Source organism: Homalodisca vitripennis, unplaced genomic scaffold (assembly GCF_021130785.1).
Source record: "Homalodisca vitripennis isolate AUS2020 unplaced genomic scaffold, UT_GWSS_2.1 ScUCBcl_758;HRSCAF=3428, whole genome shotgun sequence".
NCBI classification, from domain to species: domain Eukaryota; kingdom Metazoa; phylum Arthropoda; class Insecta; order Hemiptera; family Cicadellidae; genus Homalodisca; species Homalodisca vitripennis.
This window is the reverse complement of record NW_025776925.1, coordinates 132460-154250: the sequence shown is the minus strand read 5'-3', so window position 1 is coordinate 154250 and position 21791 is coordinate 132460. Positions and strand designations below refer to the sequence as shown.

The window sequence follows — 21791 nt, the reverse complement described above, 5'->3', positions numbered from 1 at the left end:
AAAACTTAAGAATTGTTTAATATGCATGAGATGTTTTACTTTTCATCAAAGCTATAATAGCAGGAAATTTCTGAAATAAATAATGTTTTCAGTATATATAACTTAGTTAAAACGAACGTACAAATCGGTAATATACTAATTGTATAGAATGTATAAAATACAAATGAAGAGCAGAATTATCAGTCTGATAATAATTATTATCTATAACTTTATATTTTTAGTTAGGGCATCCTCTTGGTATCTATACTTACCTTATACGTTAAAAGTAGATATTATTTTTTTATAAAGGCACTTCAACTTAGATCATTTTATCTGACACCACAAAAATTAAGTAGTCTTGATTCTTTATAAGAAACATTAATGATATCGACCTTAAATATTCTACTTACGAGATCGTTTTTCATAACCAGAATTGAAAACAGCTCACGACTGTCAGGAATTCTTGTAACGACTTTAAACGTTCCGTCCAAATCAAATTCTGTGCGTTCCTTTAACAAATGTTTAATAGGTTCTACAATCAGATCAAGCACATACCCTGTTTCACAATCACATAAAACATATGTCTTTATCCCGAACCTACTTCTTTTAGACAGAATAAACTGTTTAAAGGCTAATCTACCCTTGAACAATAGCAGACTCTCGTCTATACATAGATTGCGAAAAGGGATGAAGTTCTGTGAAAAGGATTTTCTAAACATGTCAACTAGTTCATTTACCTTGGTGAATTTACCATAAAGATTTGGCTGAGAGTTGTCACTAAGTGAAATAGTCGCAATATTGTGTAATATCTGTTTCTTGACATGATGTTTGGGATGTAATTTTGATGCAGTTTATCGGTATACCAATAACTTTACAATACCATTTTTTTATTGTGTACCATTAGCAACGATACAGCAAAAAAAAAAAACTTCAACTCCCTTACAGTCAAAGGTTGCCATTGTTGAAACCTTGATTTAGGTGTTAGGGCCTGGAATGCAACAACAAATTCGTAATGCCTATTCATTTGTGCAACAATAAATTCTAAGGTCTCAGTAGGGAACATTTTATCAAAACAATCTATCTCACGACAAGGATCAGGATACAAGTCTCTACCAACTACTCCACTATTTGTTTCGTTATAGGGATGATTGACTGGAACAAAATTTGACATTCCATTCATGAGGATATTTTGGTTTCTTAGATTTTTTGGTTTTAGTTTTAGTTTTCTTTTCTTCTTTGGTTTGAAGATTTTCGGTTTAGGTTCTTTCGTTTTTCTAGCTCGTTTAGATATATTGGGACCAGTCGCAGGGACCTCAGGAACTTCAGGGACCCCAGGACCATCTATGTCTGACCCCCGACTCTCATTGTCATTATCTGAATAAACAACGTTACTTAGCTCTGTGAATGTATCCAAATCAGCATGGTCGTCAATCGAAACATCACTCATCCATCCGCCGTCATCGGATAAATCGTCATTCATAGGACCAAACTCTGAACTTGGCAGTTCCAGTAAGTGTAACAACTCATCGTCAGCCTTTATATAATATAGTCACAACACACTACTATCAAGGTAAAGAGGCAACAGTGCATAGTATACATAAACAAATAATATAACATGAGCACAATGTAAAACTACGGACTCGTATTACAAACACGAACAAATAACACTACCCGGACACAGTCGAACTACTGACACTTTTGGTAAAGCTGAGCACGTGCAGTGCAAGTAGTTTCGGAAATATCCACCAGAATACAGCACTAACTGAGCGACAGTATTCCAAGACACCAGTGCAGCCAAATATAGCATAAACAACTCGGATACGGCTGATAACGAGTAAACAAAACAGCTGATTACGGCAAAACGAGATAACTCGGGCATGGCGGTTGCTCACAACACGCGTACTGCACGAGATATCTCGGTCGTGGCGGTTTTAAGGGGTTAAACTACATTTACCCCTGAACTTGGCGAGCATTTCATCAACACAAGTGTAACATCCCAAAGAAAAGCTCTTTTGGAAGTTCTCTACCGACTCATTGAACAGTTTTGAGACCGCTGCAGCAGGAGCGTTTACTTCTTTTGCACAGACTCATTTTCAGGATCCTTTACTGCAAGTAGTGTGCTAAAAAAACCCGTGAGAAGATCTAAACACGTAAAAACGTCCTCTAACCCTTAGGTTGAGCCAACACCATACAACACAGATCTCTTGAAACCTATGTATGCTGGCCCGTTACTGGTAAGCCAGGCTGTTTCAGGACTTGATGCATCTGAAACGCTTCTGCAATCCAATGGAAAAGAGTTTTTGGAAAATCTTACCCCCGCTATTCAAGTTGAGAGTAAATCCGAAGTGGATGACGAAGACAACTAACCCTCCAATGGTTCACTGTATTATACCTGGTGGTTCAGCCTATTTTGTGCATTCTGCAGACGTTTTTTAAAAAAATTCCAAAAAATATATTTTTTTTATTTGGGTAAGCAGTATTATATATCATTTTGTTCAGGAAATTCTAAAGAATTATAAAATATGGTAAAAAATTACTTACCATGTATTTGTCATTGTTCATTTCTGGAGAGAAGAAGAAGAATTGCAAAATGTAAAAAAAACTTTTTACTTTTCACTCTTACAAAATAAAAACTAAACACTTTTTAGTATTTCTGAAATAGCCAGTTTAACACCAGTGTATTACTGAATAAGAAAATATCAACTTTTATGAACTTATTTACAAAAACAAAAAATATATGTACAAAAAAGTAAATATGTGCACGTTGTGGAAACCGTTCATTCTGACGAACTCCCACTGCCAGGTGCTGCACTTTTCCTACCTCCCTTCTTGGGTCTCCAGAAGTGTTGTAGTTGGTGGTAGCACTCCCTGTGGACTCCACAATTACAACCTGGACACCAGAACCTGGACCTCCCCCTTTTTTTTCAGTGGTTTGCAAACCACACAAGTCCACTCTGACTTGCCGGGCAATTTATCAAGTTTATGGCTTCCATCTCCAGCAGGACCAGGAGCATGCACAGGATCTTCTTCGATTGCTGCCAAAGATTCCACTACACTAATTATAAAATCTCTGCGTTGTATAGGCTTGTCCGTGTTTAGTTTGTAAAGCACGTACGCATTGAAGAGAGCAATGTCAATGATGTTGAAAAAAATCTTTTTCCAATATTTTGTAGTGTGGCGGTTGCAGGAGTTATGGTACACTGGCATCCACACCACCCATATACTGATTGTACTTGTGAATAACAATAGGCTTTACCCCTCTAATATTAGTTTTTTTACTCTGCACTACTTTATCTTCAGCATGGGTAGCCGTAGAAATGAGAATGACAGGTTTTCGCGTTGCTGTTTGTCTAAAGTTTACAACTAACACATCTCCTTGCCTGAAATATAAACTTTCCCTAGCAGGTAACTTGGCTTTTTTCACAGTTTCTGGTAAATATTTAGACCTAATATTTATAGTTCCTGTTAGGTAGGTATTTCTGTCCATGAGTTTGCGAGCTAGTGGTATTTTAGTATAAAAGTTATCAGTAAATAAGTGATGACCTTTATCTAGCAATGCACTTTTTTCCATGACCTCAAATATAACTCTTTCTGTAAAAGGCTGGTCATTCTCAGTTGCTAAATAACCTTTTCCACTATAAAGCTCAATGTGATGTACATAATTTGTTTGGCTGTCGCAACACTCAAATTTTTTTATGCCATATTGTTTGTGTTTTTTATTTGGCATGTACATAATAAATGGGCATCTGTTTTTCATACCTATAAGACTTTCGTCAATGCAAACATTTTGCCAAGGATGAAATAATTTTTTAAAAATACTGTTGAAATGATCCAAGAAAAATCTTACTTTGATCCAAGGATCATAGCCCGGCTCACCTTTGCGAACTCCTTCTCTAGCTGTAAGGTGAAAGTTAGACAAAATTAATTCAAATCTGTTTACATCCATTGTTTTGGAAAAGAAGGAATTGTGTTGAGAACGCCTTGTGTCCCAAAAAGCCCTCCTAGGCTTAGTACTGTCACCATTCAAACCCATGTTTATCAACAGAGAAAAAAACTTTTTCATTTCAGTGTGTGACACATCAAACCATTTTTTAATCCTACTAAACCGTTTCATCGTGCCAGAGTTTCTTTTTCTTTCAATAATTTTATTAGCATACTTATTAGTTTGGTCAACAACAGTAATCCAAAAATTAGCAGTAAAAAATAGCAATGCATAGGAGATGGGTGGACTGTTTCTGGGTAAGGTATGCCTAGGACCTGGTTGTCTCACTCTAAAATTTGGGCCTATATCTAATTCTGGCTCAGGTGGATATGCTCGTAACCAAGGAGTCAAAACAGGAATGTTTTGAGGGGTAGTAGGCCTAGACATCAAAGGGCTTGGAGGATCATTAGTCACATCTTCCCTATCTGAAGTTTCCATTTCATCAATATCCGGAACGTACTCCTCTTCACTTCAGCTCCAATGTCACTTTCACCATCACTCGAAATCAATTAGATGATTATCTAACTCTCTGTCAATCTCACTTGTATGTAAATTATCCATTTTCAATCACTATGAACACAATACTAACCTCAACTAGTCAACGTGACCGCGAGAGCGCATGTAAACAACGACGGCGCGAACAGCTGGTAGTTTTGTATTGTAATATTTTTGTCTAGTCACCGTCAGGAGCATAGAATGTTCACTAAATGAAGAGCGAAATCAGCTGTTTTTAACGATACCAAATACAACATGTTTAGAGAAAGAAGGACACATGAAATATTGAAAATAAACAATTGACGACGCATCGGCAATGAACCACCGCAGTTACGTTAATGCTGCCGACGCGTCGGCAATAAACCATCGGAGGGCTAAAAGAGGTTTTGTCTATGTGTTTAATTCACTGAACATTTGATAGTCTTTGACTTGATTTTTACACTATATGACAATATTAATTATTCTTTCTCTAATGTTATCATACAGACTGAATTTTTCAATACAACCAGGTCTATGTTATTGAATTAACCTAACCTATTAACCAATTTAATAAAGAATACGATAGACTATGATCGTCTTTTGGTATTTTTTCATAGACTGTGATCGTTTTTTGCCGGTCTAAATTGCAGTTTGAGAAGAAAATGCTGTTTTATTCGGCTCTTAAAGTGGTTTATCAAAAATGTATTTATCTTTTTTTTGTAATAAAAAGATATGTATATATATAATTACAAATTTTACCACTAAAGTACGATTCAAACAAATGCAAAATTTTAAATTCTTATTTCTCAAAAACTACTTTCGGTGACTATGATCATTTTTCCCCTGGAGCCTTCAAATGTTTTACAGCAACAAGAGACCGAACTGGCATCTGAAAATAGTTCAGAAGACAACCCAGAAGAGAATAAAAATCAAGACAAAGAGCCTGCCGTATACTACGAGGGCCGTTCTCCCGTACACGGTAGTAGTTCGCGTTCCTGCCGTAACGAGCGTTCCTCCCGGCATTCCTAGCGAACAACTTCATGTCAGTTGCAGCTCTGTAGCTAACCTGTATGCATTACTGTGGATCTTTAAAATGTTTAAGATTATCGAATCACCCGCCGCGTGTGAGATTCGGTGAGTGATACGATTTTTGACTGCAAGAAACATGTCGGCTGCTGACATTCACCGTCAGTTTTGTGAGGTGTATGGTGCCAAGGGAATGAGTGAAGGTAAAGTGCGGAAATGGGTCCGAGAATTTAAAGATGGCCGCGAAAATATCCACGATGAAGATCGCTCAGGCCGGCCATCTGGGATCACGGGAGATTTGGTTACTGCAGTTGACGCAAAAATTCATGAGGACCGACGGTTCATAATAACCACTCTCTCTATGGAATTTCCTCTAGTGTCCAGGTCAGTAACGTACAAAATTGTGTCAGAAAACCTAAACTTTAAAAAATTGTACTCAAGATGGTTACCCAAACTCCTCACTGAGGATCACAAAAAAAAGAGATTAAGCAGTTCTTTGACTTTCTTGACCCGCTACGACGAGGAAGGAGACGACATGTTGAGTCGAATTGTCACAGGAGATGAAACATGGGTATCCCATATCACTCCTGAATCAAAGCAACAGTCCTTGGAATGGCGGCACACAACATCTCTAGTCAAAGTCAAAGCCAAGCAAACGCTGTCGCGGCGCAAAGTTATGGCAACTGTGTTCTGGGACAGGCGCGGTGTTTTGCTAGTGGACTTTATGCCGCGAGGAATGACGATTAACTCAGAAGCCTACTGCGCAACCCTGGCCAGTCTCCGACGCGCCATTCAGAACAAAAGACGCGGCATGCTGACAAAGGGAATTCTGCTCCTCCACGACAATGCAAGGCCTCACACCGCTGCTCGGACACAGGAAATGATCGACTCTTTTGGCTGGGAAGTTTTGAATCATCCGCCGTACAGCCCCGACCTTGCTCCGAGCGATTTCCACCTTTTTCGGTACTTGAAAAATCATCTTGGCGGGAAGCGCTACAATGACGACGAAGAAGTCAAGACGGCCGTGAACTCCTGGTTGTCAGAGCAGGCGGCAAATTTCTTTGAAGAGGGATTTCATAACTTAGTTTTAAGATATGATAAGTGCCTTAACAAACAAGGCAACTATGTAGAAAAATAAAAGAAAGTATGTAGATTCTGAAAATAAATGTATTTTGAAAAAAATAATTGTTGCTAATTTAAAAAAAAAAAAACGGCCCTTACTTAAAAACAGCCCTCGTACTAAGCTACTAAGAAAAAACCGCGGGATAGAACAAAATAAGGGCGAAATGGAGCGCAAGGAACCAACCAGACGAGGTAGGCCGAAGGCTCCTAATATTATCAGCCATGGGAAATGAGGCTAGTCCTACAGCCAAATTTGATAATTTATTTACTGCTGAAATTGTTAACGAAATCCGTAACCCTTTAAAGGCTTTTGACGAAATAATTCAACAACTACTTTGTGCTGAAAAAGGGCCGCTGATGCAATATTTCGTTGCGCTACTCTGTCCGGTTTTATTACGTTCTTTGTCGAGTAACGCATCCAACAGCATAGTAACCGCGAACTAATACTCGTAGTGTATCGTTTTGCCACTAGATGGTGTTGACATGCCGATTGTGCTACTCCTCAATACGTAGTTTACTATCTTCCTTTCCGCTAGATGCCGCGGCCATTCTCGGCTCCGCCCACTGAGCCTGTGTTCACATTAGAGAATAACAACAGCTTTTGTCACCTTCTGCTGATTTACAACAGCCAATAAGGTTTTTGTTTCAGTGCATAACTGCTGATTGGTTGTAGTATTTAATCTACGTAACTCGCATTTGTATTATTTATACACACGTTGTTTGTCTGTTGTTTGTAGAACATGTGAAACTATCTATATTTTCGTCCATCAGTTTACGTTTATAGTTGTTGCGTGATAGCAAGATAACTAGAACAAGACGTAGTGCTCACGAGGAGGATGCGCAGTGGCTCGCCGGGCAGATGACGTCACGCAGACCGACCGCCCTGCACAGACACAACGCTCTAGTGCTGTCAGCTGTTTGTAGTGCGGTCTACAAACCGGCTTGGTGCAGATGACGTCACAGCCAGATGCGCGTGAGCCCTACCGTCTAGTTCTGCGTGATAGTGAGTGGGCCGGATATTTAGTACGTCATGGACTATCTAAATGACGATGAGTTAGAAGGGTTGCTTCTTGGTAATGATTCGTCAGATGGCGACAGTGAAGACGACACGCCGGTATTCGACGATTTTGGAGATGGCGATGCCGCGAATGACGAAGAGCTACAACTACCTGCGTATTTAGCGGCTGAAACTAACGCTCTCAAATAGGAAAATTACAGTGAGACTCAGGAAAGGTCCAAACCTTTCGATTTTACAGGTACATCTCAAATAAATGACCATAATTTATTACCCTTATGAACTATTCAAACTTTTTGTCACTGATGAATTAGTGAATGTGATTGTTGAGCAAACAAATGCATATGCTCAAGAGTTTTTGGCTTTCCGTCCCCATCGCCAATTTTTTAGGTTCCATTTATGGCAACTTACTGATGCAAATGAGATATTCGTTCTGTTGGGTATTTACGTACTTCTTGGTCTAATCTGGAGGCCCGAAGTAGGTAAATATTTTACAAAAAATCCTTTGTTCTCTACCCCTGGTTTTGCCAATCTAATTTCTTACAACAGAATCAAACTGTTGAACAGATTTCTGCATTTCAACAATGCCCCTTTACCCCGAAATGGTTAAAAGAAAAACTCCACAAAATAAAACCTGTTTTTGATTACATTGTGAAGAAGTTTTCAAAAGTTTATACCCCTAGGCAGGAACTGTCGATTGAAGAAAGCCTTCTATTGTGGAAAGAGAGGTTGAGTTTCAAGAAGTTTATCGGAATAAAGAGAGCTCGATTTGGTATAAAATCTCACATTTTATCTGAGGCCAACTCAGGTTACATTTGGAACATGATCATTATGTTGGAACGGAAACTAACATACTTCAAAACGAGAACTATGGCCATGCTACAAACGTTGTTTTGTCACTAATGAATAATTTATTTGACAAAGGCTACTGTGTATTTGCAGACAATTTTTACTGCAGTCCTCAAGCCGCTTTAGCTCTAAATATAAGAAAAACTGACCTGGTGGGAACTATACGAAAAAACCGTAAGGGTTTGCCAAAGCACGCCATGGGCAAAAAACTTAAAAAAATGAAGCAGTTGAAGAATCAGGACGAATGATGTATTTGAAATGGGCTGACAAACGTGATGTTCATCTCATGTTCACTAAACATGAACTTGACTTCAAAGAGGTGTCAATAAATGGCAAAGTCACACTAGTACACAATCACTACGCACGAGTAACTCCTCAGGAAAAGATGGGATATCATCAAAAATTCTAAAGTCCCGTGCCGAACTTTTGGCTGTGCCTCTAGCTCATTTAACAAATGCATCCTTCCAAACTGGAGTTTTTCCTCAACCTCTCAAAATAGCAATTGTGAAGCCTTTGTTTAAAAATGGAAATCATCAGGACCCAGAAAACTACAGGCCAATATCTATACTCTCCACATTTTCTAAGGTCTTGGAAAGGCTCTTTCTTATCCGTCTTGAATCTTTCCTTGAATTGAACAAGGTGGTCTGTCACCAACAATTTGGGTTTAGAAAGGGTGTTTCTACTACAGATGCAATATTTAATTTTGTATCAGAGATTGTTTCTTCGCTTGATGATCACAGGTACACCTTTGCTCTGTTTTTGGACCAAAGTAAGGCGTTCGATGTAGTACCTCACAATTTGTTACTTGAAAAAGTCCGACAGGTCGGTATTAGAGGCAAGGCTTATGATTGGGTTTCATCTTTTGTGCTCAACCGAAAACAAGTGGTGGCTATTCCATATATTGACAGTTCGGATTGCCTGGGCACATACGAGTCGAAGGAGTTGTCTACTTTGACAGGTGTGCCACAGGGTTCCGTTCTCGGACCTATACTTTTTCTCTTATTTGTGAATGATATCCCTACAGCTGTAAATATGGGTAACTTATGTCTTTTTGCTGATGACACATCCTTCAGCATTTCCAATGGAAACAGAGAGCGACTAGAAACTGATATATTTATTCAGAGTAGTTCTTTGTTGCAATGACTGGAAAAAAACCAACTTCATGTAAATGTAAAGAAGACAAAACTTGTTGAATTCTATTTAAGATCGTCTCGAACAGATGCAAACTCTTCTGATATAGTCATTGGCGACTTTCGTCTTAGTCCTAGTCCCAGCGCTGATTTTCTGGGTCTGGTAATTGATTGTAATTTGTCCTTTCACAATCACATCGACAAAGTAATTAAAAAATTAAGCAGCAGTCTGTTCATCTTACGAAGATTGGCTACTTTCTCTAGTAAAGATGTTTTGCTGACAGCTTACTATGGGTGCTTTTACACTTACATGAGTTATGGCTTGATCATATGGGGTCATGAATCCACTAAGACTAAAGCCTTGTTTACCCTCCAGAACAAAGCCATAAGAGTGATATGTGGACTCAATCGTTCTCAGTCATGTAGAGGTTTTTTTAGACAAAATAAATTGTTGACGTTTCCTAGTCTATATATACTGGAATGTTTGACATTTGTCTTTAAAAACAAACACCTTTTTCCAGTACAACAGTCAAATTATAATCTCCGCGGTACAAATTCCTTAACTCTTCCAAAACATTCAACAACATTCTTTGAAAAACAAACCCTTTACTCTTGCATAAAATTTTTCAATAACTTGCCATCTGGGTTCAAGGAGGCCAACACTTCAATATCATTTAGGAGGAAGATAAAGTGCTTGTTATCTGAAAAGGAATATTATAGTACTAATTGTTTTCTAATTGATAAGGACCTTTAGTTATTTTAGAAACTAGGCTAGTTCATTTTCAATGTACACTGACGATTGTTATGCATGTAAATGTCTTCAACAATAAAAATAATTTGATTTGATTTGATTTGATTTGAGTACCGGGTATAGTAGATGAGTACAATGTTTTCATGGGTGGTGTTGACAAAGTCGACCAGATGCTTTCAGCATACCCATTAGAGAGAAAAAGACAAAAGGTATGGTACAAAAAAGAGTTCAAACACTTGATAAATATGTGCATATTCAATGCACATGCGCTTCATACCAAACAAGGGGAGAAATTTACAAATCTTCAATTTCGGGAGATTCTTGTGGAGAGGATTGTGTCAGAACACCATGATGAGAGCAAAAAAAGAAGACTATCTGCTGAAGAAGACCCTCGTCCTTCGTCTCATCCAATGTCACTTCCCTGAGTATGTGCCTCGTACAGAGACCAACAAGGATGTGTGCGGTCTGCTCCAAACACAATGTGCGTCGGGAGTCGTGCTATCAGTGCAGTGTCTGTGATGTAGGCTTGTGCGCTGCTCCGTGCTTCAAGGCATTTCATACCCAAAAAAATTACTAAAACCTTTATGGGCCAGATTGCAAATATTATGTATATAGTGTCATAAATATATTTCTATGTTTAGAAGAAAATAGTTTAGTGATCTTTTTGATCACTAAACTATTGTGATTTTTAACTCCCTAATTGGTCGTGTTGGAAAAGGACAAGATTTTGTAAAAAATTGTGATAAGTTTTCATTCCACGAATAAAACATGTCTTGCTTACAGTCAATAACAACAAAGAGTTCAGGTTTTGAACGTGATTTTCTTATTTCGGCCCTCCAATCATCAGAAGTCTCACAAGCTGATTTTTTTGTTAATAAGGGCCATATTTTTGTCACATTCGAGGTGTGTGTGTCCCCGAATAGGATAAATTACTGACACAGTATCCAAGATATCTAAGTGGTGCAAAACTAAGTATGCACATCACAATAGTTTTTGTTTTGTCCGCCACACGAGTCGCAGAAGATTTTTAAACGACGAACATTAGGATTCAAGCATATTAAATAGTGATAGAACATTGACGTAACTTCGTTTGATCCCTTTCTGGCTACTGTTTTGTCATATGTGAAAAAAATGATTTCTTACTGGGGAGTTCATGAATATTGAACATGAAACAGGACAATATTGCCTTCTGTAGTACACGTCATTATTTTGTGCTTAAGTTTGGAATCAAGAGGTTTTTTTTTGGAAATCCATATCTATACAAGTTGAGTCTTTTACACTAGATTTTATAATTGACTTTGTTGACTGCCTCTTAATGCTGTAAAAGTTTTCAGCTTTTGTTTTGTGAACGCTGTTGGCAATTTCTAAGGCTTTTATTTCTTCAGATAGTTTTGTTTTTGTTTCTTTTGAAATACCTGTTTTGTTTAAATCGAGATGCAACATCAATAGGATCTTCAGATCCAGGATAAACCCTAATCCAAGTTGGTCTAGAAATATTAGGCGTAATTTGGATCTCAGGGCGAGTCAAGTGTTCAGTTTTATCTGAAGATTCATCACTGCTTAGGAGGGGGCTTGCCCTAGGCCAACTTCTGCCCCGATTTCCCTGTCACTTGTTTAAAGGTCTGACGAATCTGCCTCATAGTCGTCATCAGAACCAGACGAAAAAATCAGTAAGTTCAGAATTACTGTCGGATAAAATACCTTCCAAGGACTGTACATCATCCTCTTCAAGACCAGGCCTGGCTCTGGATGTACTAGGTACTGCTTCCACCTCAGCATCAACAAAGTCACTGACATCACTTTGAAAGAGTATGTCTCTTATCACTCGATCTACACGGATCACTTATTACTAACAATTAGTAACTAAATAACGAGTTGAAAAGAAAACAAGCACAAACGGAAGGAATAGTAACAGCGATATTTACGCGTTCGTATCTAAGCAACAACAACAATGCTTACACGTTTCGCTGGAAACACCAGCTGATGAAAACGATGTAGACTAATGTACATACTACAAGAAATTCAAAAACTACTAAACACAAAGAAAAACTAGCGGGTTTACGAACGGTATAGGTTACAATGCAATTTGACGGGTATTAGCATCGGTAAATGAATTTAAATAGATGAATGTTTATCGTCAAAATGTTTGAGACAAAAATAAAACAAGAACAAGGTCGAAACCATATGATTAATTAACACTATGCAAATACAAATTGTTGCAATTAAAAATATATATAATCACACACAATATAATTTATTGTTAGTACAAATTTATAGTCTAACTAGTACAATGTTTGTATTAACTCATGAAAAATGATTGACAGGGAGCTCTGATGGGCGGCGGAGGGCGCATTGCTAACCTAATCCTAGTCTATAGTTCCTGCATTACGAAAACATGGCATAATATACTTTTGTGTGTGTATATATATATATATATATATATATATAAACATTGAATCGCAAAAAGTGCTTGCTCCGCCGGGAGTCGAACCCGGATCTCTCACTTGCCGGGTGAATGTGCTACCATTTATACAATAAGGCAATTGCCATTTATACAATTTAATGTATATATATATATATATATATATATATATATATATATATATATATATAAAATGAAGAGGAAAAAGTACTTACTTCTATTTAATTATTTTATTACGGTACCTTATTTATTATTCAAAAAAGTTTGAGGTTCAATTCCGATATCTCTTGACCCATCTGTGTACACAACTAGGTGACTCTTGTAGGTTATGTCAAGACAACTAGGGAATGATTGTTTCAGTGACAAATTGTGGTTATCTGCTTTTTTAATCTCCTTACCATTTAAGGTACTTAACACAATTGACAGCTCCTTGAGTCATAAAAAAAGGTATATTAAATTCCCAGTGATTGCTTGTAGGTGCCTTTCCTTATAGAAAATTGTGGTCCGTGTCCGCAGTGTACAGAAATACATCATTTGCGTATTTTAATGAATATACTTTATTTGGTAAACTTTTATTTATATCACTTAATTATATTGAAAATAATGGTGGACTTAGAACACTTCATTAAGGTAATCCCCTACTAGAGTTTCTTGAAATTGAATAATTTGAATATTCTATTGTTAAACACCTTTCACATAACCACCTGTGACAATGCAGAATAAACTTGGCCGGAATACCAAGAATATACATTTTATTGTATAAAGTAGGTGGTGCACACTGTCATACGCACTGGCTATATCAAGGGATGCTGTTACTATAATTTCATTTTTAGATAGCCTTATATATTTTTTGATACTAACCTTGTTAGGTAATCTGAGCATCCTCGATTCCGTCGAAATCCATATTGTGTAGCTGCTATCATATTGGATTTGTCAGTCAACCAAACCAATCTATTTTTTATCATGGTGTTCATTATCTTGATTAAGCATGGTATCAATGGAATTGGCCTATAAGATGTGTCGTTTTGTTAATCTTTTTCTGAGAAAATCCATCGATCCAGCGGAGATAGAGCACATTGAATTCGTTCCATACGACAAACCCCCCTCTGTTGGCTTAACCGCTATCAAAGTTATGGATTTGAACAAATTGTATCCAATTCCAACATCAATCGTACCATCATTCATTGACTTGCTGTGGATGTATGGAAAATGGACTTGCGATGTATCACTTCCTGGCTGGAACGGTTTTATGGAACAGGTCACAGAAATGAAACCATTTGATTCTTCGAAGATATTATATCTTCCCTTCATAAATGCACCACCCACTGACAATGCAACAGTACTGACAACTCTGCTTCAAGCCTGCCAAGTTGGTGAATTGAGCGGTCAGGACACGAAGTTTGTAACCTTTGACCAGCAACTCTACTGGAAAGCGAGAGACATCGTTGCAACAGCTCCTCTCGAATTAAAAAAAAGTTGTTGTTCGTCTTGGTAAATTCCATCTCATCATGTTCTTCATGGGTTCAATAGGCAACATAATGTCCGGTAGCGGATTGGAAAATGCGTGGACAACAATTTACGCCGAGGGATCGATACCGCAAATGCTTCTCGGGAAATCATATGCAAGAGCTGCAAGGGGTCACATGTTGACGAATTTGTCTCTGGCAAAGATTATCATCGACTCCTTGGATGAAGAGGAACCGGATTTCCTGGAAACACGTGAATTTCTAGACAGCATTTTAGGAGAATTAGATAGAACTTATGCCTTGGACCCAATTCACAAAACATCTGCCACATCGTTTTTGGAATCATTTGAAAGAAAAACTGAATCAATTCGAACAGAGGGGACTAAAAGCAAAACTTTGGTTCCAATACTTGATGACATGTCTCTTAAAGCAGTTTCTTGAATCTGAGCGTTCTGGAAAATGGGATTTACATGTATGAACAATTTAGAAGTTTAGAAGTTATAGCGTGACAAACCTTTCACGCCGTAGATTTCCCATTGCTTCCGACGAGGGTGATGTTAGTTCGGGTACATAATAAATCATTACTCTAAACTGAAAAATAATATTTTTGTAAGTGGTGAATTGTTATTATATATTAATATTTATTACTATTAATTTCTTCCAAAAATGTGCTGATAATTGTTGTTGAGCGTACAATAAAAAAATGCATGAAATTGTTTATTGAATCGTGGCTGGGAAAAGAAAAATACTTCCTTCATGTGCATGTTTATTTTATTACAAAATCCAGTAATTGTTTGACAATATCAATGACATTTTCCACTATCAAAAATTCAATATCCAAAATCCATAGTATTATTTACTTTTTTTTGCCGCCTCTGCTTTTTTTTGTGGTTAATTGGGATGAGTTTCCGTCTCACTCGATGTCGTTGATGAATCAGTTGTTGAACCACCATCTGTGCTATTGTCCATTTCATTTGAAGGCCAGTGAACAACTTGAGATGGGAAATCCAGATCAATGTCTTCAAGTAAATCATTTTCAAGGTCGATAACGGGGACATTGCTGCAATTTTCGCCGCCACAATGCTTGCAAGCAACTGAGCACGTGAGGCCTGCCTTCCTGCACCCGCAAGATGCTCCACAATTATTAGTCTTACAACTGCATGTTATGAGGTTCAAAAGGTTTTCTGGAGCTGGGTCAAGGTCTCTTTCCAATGGTATCAAACCACGATCAAGTAGGCTCCATGTCTTTGCCAAGCCAAGCTTAGACTTGGTGGTAAACGCGTCGACTGTGAAAATTAGCCGCTTGTGGAGATGGCGGTAGGCAAGAAAGATTCACTTTTGTTTTAGCCGCACATTGTGTAAAAAAGAAACTGCTTTAAGAGACATGTCATCTTGAAGTATTGGACCCAAAGTTTTGCTGTTGGTCCCCTCTGTTCGAATTGATTCAGTTTTCTTTCAAATGATTCCAAAAACGATGTGGCAGATGTTTTGTGAATTGGGTCCAAGGCATAAGTTCTATCCAATTCTCCTAAAATGCTGTCTAGAAATTCACGTGTTTCCAGGAAATCCGGTTCCTCTTCATCCAAGGAGTCGATGATAATCTTTGCCAGAGACAAATTCGTCAACATGTAACCCCTTGCAGCTCTTGCATATGATTTCCCGAGAAGCATTTGCGGTATCGATCCCTCGGCGTAAATTGTTGTCCACGCATTTTCCAATCCGCTACCGGACATTATGTTGCCTATTGAAGCCATGAAGGACATGATGAGATGGAATTTACCAAGACGAACAACAACTTTTTTTTTAATTCGAGAGGAGCTTGTTTGCAACGATGTCTCTCGCTTTCCAGTAGAGTTGCTGGTCAAAGGTTACAAACTTCGTGTCCTGACCGCTCAATTCACCAACTTGGCAGGCTTGAAGCAGAGTTGTCAGTACTGTTGCATTGTCAGTGGGTGGTGCATTTATGAAGGGAAGATATAATATCTTCGAAGAATCAAATGGTTTCATTTCTGTGGCCTGTTCCATAAAACCGTTCCAGCCAGGAAGTGATACATCGCAAGTCCATTTTCCATACATCCACAGCAAGTCAATGAATGATGGTACGATTGATGTTGGAATTGGATACAATTTGTTCAAATCCAAAACTTTGATAGCGTTTAAGCCAACAGAGGGGGGTTTGTCGTATGGAACTAATTCAATGTGCCCTATCTCCGCTGGATCGATGGATTTTCTTTCTCGATAGTTTCGGGTAACTGAACCTTCGACCTTGATCGACGTATCTGGGGTGACACACTGTATCATTGCCATTACATGCCATGAACCTCGTCCATCCAAGGTATTGATATTGAAATCTGCATTTTCAGCAACCCATTGAGAGAAACCATTGGATAGAACTTGTGGTTGCTGCCTTGAAATGCATGATAACTCAAGGAGTTCGACTTTAGAATAAGATCACGAAAATCCAATAGATGCTAAACAATCAACTAAAAATCTTGAAGCAAATTTCTTTTTCAAGAAGCATCCGATTCCCAGCAAAACTTTGGAAATGAAACACCTAGGACGACTTGCTTTTATAATCGCATGTGCTATGGATGTGACCTGCTTTTTCCAATAATCTATCGATGTTCTTCTTTTACCAGGAATAATGACATCATTCAGAAATATTGACAAACTTTCAGGGACGTCACTTTCAGCACCTACTAAAAATTCAGTAGTCGCACGGTACTCATCTGCTGAATACAGCTGAGAACAAATTTCTTCTCTAACTATAGCTGCTGCCTCGCGCACAACTCTTTTTCGATCTTCGGTATTGTCAGTCGACCTATTTTTATACCAATTATCGGACAGTAACTGACGTCCGGTGTCTTTGAAGCAAATAATTGATCCCCCCCCACGTACTTGATATGTCAGAATTTCATTGCCGTACTTCGATTGAATTCTTTCTAAAATGACTCTTTCACTAGGGCGATCCTTTTGTTCAGCAAGGTGTCTTATAGAAAACTGACAGTCGTCGGAATTTTCAAGGTAAGAGTAAATGTGCTCCATTGCAACATCAACATAGGACATAATGTGCTCTGTCTGTTCTTGAACTAGACTTTTCTTTCTGCTTAAATTTTGAAGGCATGACGGGTGGTACTTAGCCCCAACTTGGACTAGATCAACATCTTTGATCTTGGAGAGTATCCTTAAACTATCAGCATTCTGGTGTAATGATAGCAAATTAATCAGCCGTTCTTTTACTGCACTTTTCTTTATCGTATATACGGGTAACAATCTTTTCCCACCTTTCTTCATGATCTTGTCGATGGTTAATTCATAGATGAAACAGACGCTGATATCAAATGTAGAGTTTACCGTATCTGCTTGGGATGAAGGGCCTGGCTCGAATTCGTCGTTTGCAACATCTATTTCCTCATCATCCATTTCCTCAACATCCATTTGGCTGCTGCAAAATGAAATGCATACATATTAATTATGGGGACGGATATAATCCTGTGTGAATCAGTAAAAAACAGTATTTAATTTTATTGCACATTGCTACTATTATTATTTTTATTTATTATTATTATTATTATTCCTTTTTAATCTTCATGTATTATTAAAAAAAATTTTTTAATTATACTCTTTCAATATCATGCAAAAATTTTCGTCTAATTAATTTGTCTTACCGTCCTGGGTATGACGTTAAACTGCCCACACCCACCTAACCATTTCCTTAATTCCTACCCAATCCCCCTCCAGGGTCTATTAGTACCCGCTCTGTTCGACCGTTCCAGTGCATGGCTCGCTGGGAGTGCTTAAGCCGGCACTAGGTGCCCTATCTGGTGTCGGTGAGAGCTGATGTGAGCTTGTCTCTGCCGAGGCGTAAGTCATGTACTGGTTCAGAAGCCAGCCACTTCGATGTCCTTGGTCAGGAAGTGTGTATTGAGCAGGAGTGTCGGAGCTCCTGCTGCAACGTGCGAGCCCAGGCCGTGCGAGTATACCCAGCCTGGTTAAACGAGTCAACACCGGGCCCCGGGGATCTGGGGTAGATTAACCTGGGCTCCCACGGGACCCAGTTTTATCGAGGGCGTGCCCGTTCCCGGTGTATCTCGGCCTGCACCCTTACACACGATGCGCTGGTTAAAATACTTATGGAAACTGAAACCACCCCAAAACTAGGGCGAAGCGTAGTAACTAGAGATCAAAGTGATCTAGAGAAGAAACGGCAGTTATCTGACTCAGAATGTGAGCTCGATCAAAACAAGCAAAGAAAAATGGAAAAAGAACAAACCGACGATGAGATAAATATTCCTACTCCCTTATTTCTTGTGCTAAGTCATAAGGAAGATGGAAAGACTTTGACTAAGGTGAGCCCGTTCCTTATCCACAAATCTTTAGTAGCCTGTGGAGGGCAACCTAAATCTATAAGGAAGTTGAGGAATGGAACTATCCTGTTGGAGGCTGCAAATTGCATCCAATCCAAGAAGTTCCTTAAAATGACGAGTTTTTTTGACCAGGTAGCGATTACTGTCCAGCCTCATGCCTCTCTGAACTCTTCCAAGGGAATCGTTTTCTGTCGAGACCTTATGGACTGCAGTGAAGAGGAAATAAAGGTTGAGCTGCAGTGCGAGATGGTGACTGATGTGGTCAGGATTGTTCGGACCGAAAACGGGGTAAAGGTTCCTACCCCGGGTCTTATTTTAACCTTTGCAAAACCCCATCCGCCAGAAACCATCAAAGCCGGTTATATGTCTTTGTCTGTGCGGCCGTACTTTAAAAACCCCCAGCGGTGTTTCCGCTGTCAGAGGTTCGGGCACTCCAGTAAAGTGTGTTCGAACCCGGAGACATGTTCCCGCTGTGGTGATGAAGGACACCAAGAGGAGGGGTGCAAAAATGAGACGCGATGCATCAATTGCAAGGGGAAACATCCGGCATACTCAAGAGAGTGTAACATCTTTAAAGAAGAAAAAGAAATATTAAAAATTATGACTATCGAAAAGCTTTCATTTAACGAGGCGCGTAAAGAGTACAGGAGGAGGGTCGCCCCAACTCCAAAAAAAAGGAGTTTCCTACTCTGAAGCTGTATCTGTCCCTGTTCAGACTGCACAGTGTTCCTCATGTACAGTCTTGGAGGGTATGGTGCGTGCATTGACTGAGCAGGTGGCTGCTCTGGTTCAGCACCTCGCCGCAGGTGCTGGGGAACAGTCTGTGGTCTTGCCCAGTAAATCTCCCCGAGGACGTTCAGACCTCCTCTAAACCTAATGCACAGTCTTATGTTAAACCTTCACCAGGAGGTCTTACGTATAGAGATAAAGTTCAGCAAAATTTGAAACCTGCCTTAAGTTTAGAAGAGAGAAAGAAATTGTCAGAAAAGCTTAAGAAGAATATTCAAACTAAAGTCGATAACAGGTCAAAAGTACCTGTTAGGAACCCTAACACGTCATCATCTAAGTCATCTCAACTGTCCATCAATGATGATGACACGACTGAGGATCCTTTGGAGCTCCGGACGGAGTTCCAAACGTTACGAGGAACTTTCCGCCCTGTTACAAAACAAAGAAAAAAAATCACTATGTAGTAAAGAAGTAAAATATTGCATGCATTATAATAATAAAATAAAAACATGCTTATTCAATGGATAAACGCTGATAAATAAAAAATATAGTATTGTGTTAAGTTTATCTATTCCGATTATTAATTGTTGTTAATATTTATTAATTTTATTATTTAATTTTATTTATGACAGCTGCCAAATTAGCCCCTTTACAGCTACCTTGGTAGCAGTAAAATTTGTTAAGTTTTTACAGTTTATTTAATTAATATTATGTACCTTGTCCTTATTTATGTTCTATTTATATTTTTAGCTCCTATATGGATTAAGACCTCTCTACAGTCTTTCCCTTGTTACATGTATTGTTATCTAGTTATAAGGTTATTTAAAATTATTTACTCACCTACTTGCCTTGATTCCTATTTATATTTTTTATTATAGAATGTAATCTATGTTTGGCTAATTGACACCACCAAATACGAGTAGGTGCCAATTTTCTCTTGAGGGCGATGATAACCGCTGCGTTTTTCGCCCCTTATAAAAAAAAAAAAAAAAAAAAAAAAAAAAAAAAAAAAAAAAAAAAAAAAAAACTTGCTTTCATTCCTATTTATATTTTTTCTTATAGAATGTAATCTATGTTTGCCTAATTGACACCACCAAATACGAGTAGGTGCCAATTTTCTCTTGAGGGCGATGATAACCGCTGCGTTTTTCGCCCCTTATATAAAAAAAAAAAAAAAAAAAAATAATTTGTCTTATTGGAAAGTTTAATTGTTTAAACACTTTATTAAAAAATATAACACATTATTTCATATATAAACAAAAATTTGTTATTAAATAAATAAGAACATGTTACTTGCCACAAAACACAATTTCCGCTTTATTAAATGTAAATTAAATTGCTATAAAATGTTAAGTGCAACCTTTGAAAATAGACGATCTTGAATAAAACTTTCATAAATATAATACATCATTTTTAAAGAATAAAATTGTGAATAAATCGTTACTAATTATATTCAGCAGCAATTTTGTATAAACATTCCATTTCAGCAAGAGATTTTACAGAACTATTACTTCATCTCTGTGTTTCATTGATAACAATTAATGAAATAACATGTAAAAAAGAAATTGCTATGAATAAAAATTTAGTGAACATTAAATTTGCAAGAATAATTTACACTCAAGACGCTCTTCAAAAAGTAATGCAAATGGAAATGCAATATTTTCTTTCCAACTCTTTGGATTTTCGTCGTGCAGCTGCCTCAGCTGATCGTGTATCACTATATGCTTTGTAGCATTTGGGGTGTGCGTTGATGATTGAGTTATCTTTTAAAAAATTCTGCATCTCAACATCCGTTCGAATTGTCGATGCCTCATGCAACGATTTTCGACCTATCGGTCCGACAGGGGGCACATTATTCGCAACACTTTTTTTGCACTTGAAACAAACAGACATTTTTAGATCGTAAACATTGGAGTTTTCAATTCGACGTACGAGTTTCGACTAACCAGGTATGCATAGGCACAAAGGCCCCCTTTGCAGGCATGTGTGCAAAGGTGGCGAGACAAAACCGGTTTACACAAGCTGACATTGCTCTCGACGAAAGCAATGGGAAATCTACGGCGTGACAGGTTTGTCACGCTATAACTTCTAAACGGTAAGTCGGAAAATAAAGATTTATGTATCAATTTTATAGGTTTTTTTTGAGATAAAACAACTTTCTCATTGACAGTTGTGCGTTAAAAAATTTTTTCTCTGTAAAAAATAAAAAAAAACGCTTTTTTGGTACTTTAGCGCCATCTATTAATTGTACTTTTCATCGCAGCATATCGACCTAATGAGAAAAGTTGTAGATAATATTGCCCCCAACATTTTTTGTCCTCAACAATTTTCCGAAAAAAACCAACCATTTCAGAGATATTTCAAATCCAAAAACTTTTTGAGTTTTCTCAAAATCGTCTTGACAAACCCGAGTTTTTGGAGTTAAGCTTATGGGATGCCTTTCTATCCATTTCCGCATATCTATCCGTTAGCAAATTGG

The 21791-nt window shown here is 38.0% G+C and overlaps 1 protein-coding gene across 1 annotated transcript; it reads left to right on the top strand.

The window, feature by feature from the left end:
• The first annotated feature begins 18349 nt into the window (after positions 1-18349).
• LOC124370997 lies at positions 18350-19454 on the top strand. The gene is made up of 2 exons (XM_046829307.1): positions 18350-19145; positions 19324-19454. The coding sequence occupies exons 1-2, from the start codon at positions 18350-18352 to the stop codon at positions 19452-19454; spliced, it is 927 nt and encodes a 308-aa protein (XP_046685263.1).
• The last annotated feature ends 2337 nt before the right edge of the window (positions 19455-21791 follow it).

Coding starts and splice junctions, on each gene's coding strand:
- LOC124370997 (XM_046829307.1), top strand. CDS start 18,350: ATGGAAACTGAAACCACCCCAAAACTAGGGCGAAGCGTAGTAACTAGA. Junction 19,146..19,323: donor TCCGGCATACTCAAGAGAGT/GTAACATCTTTA, acceptor CCTCATGTACAG/TCTTGGAGGGTATGGTGCGT.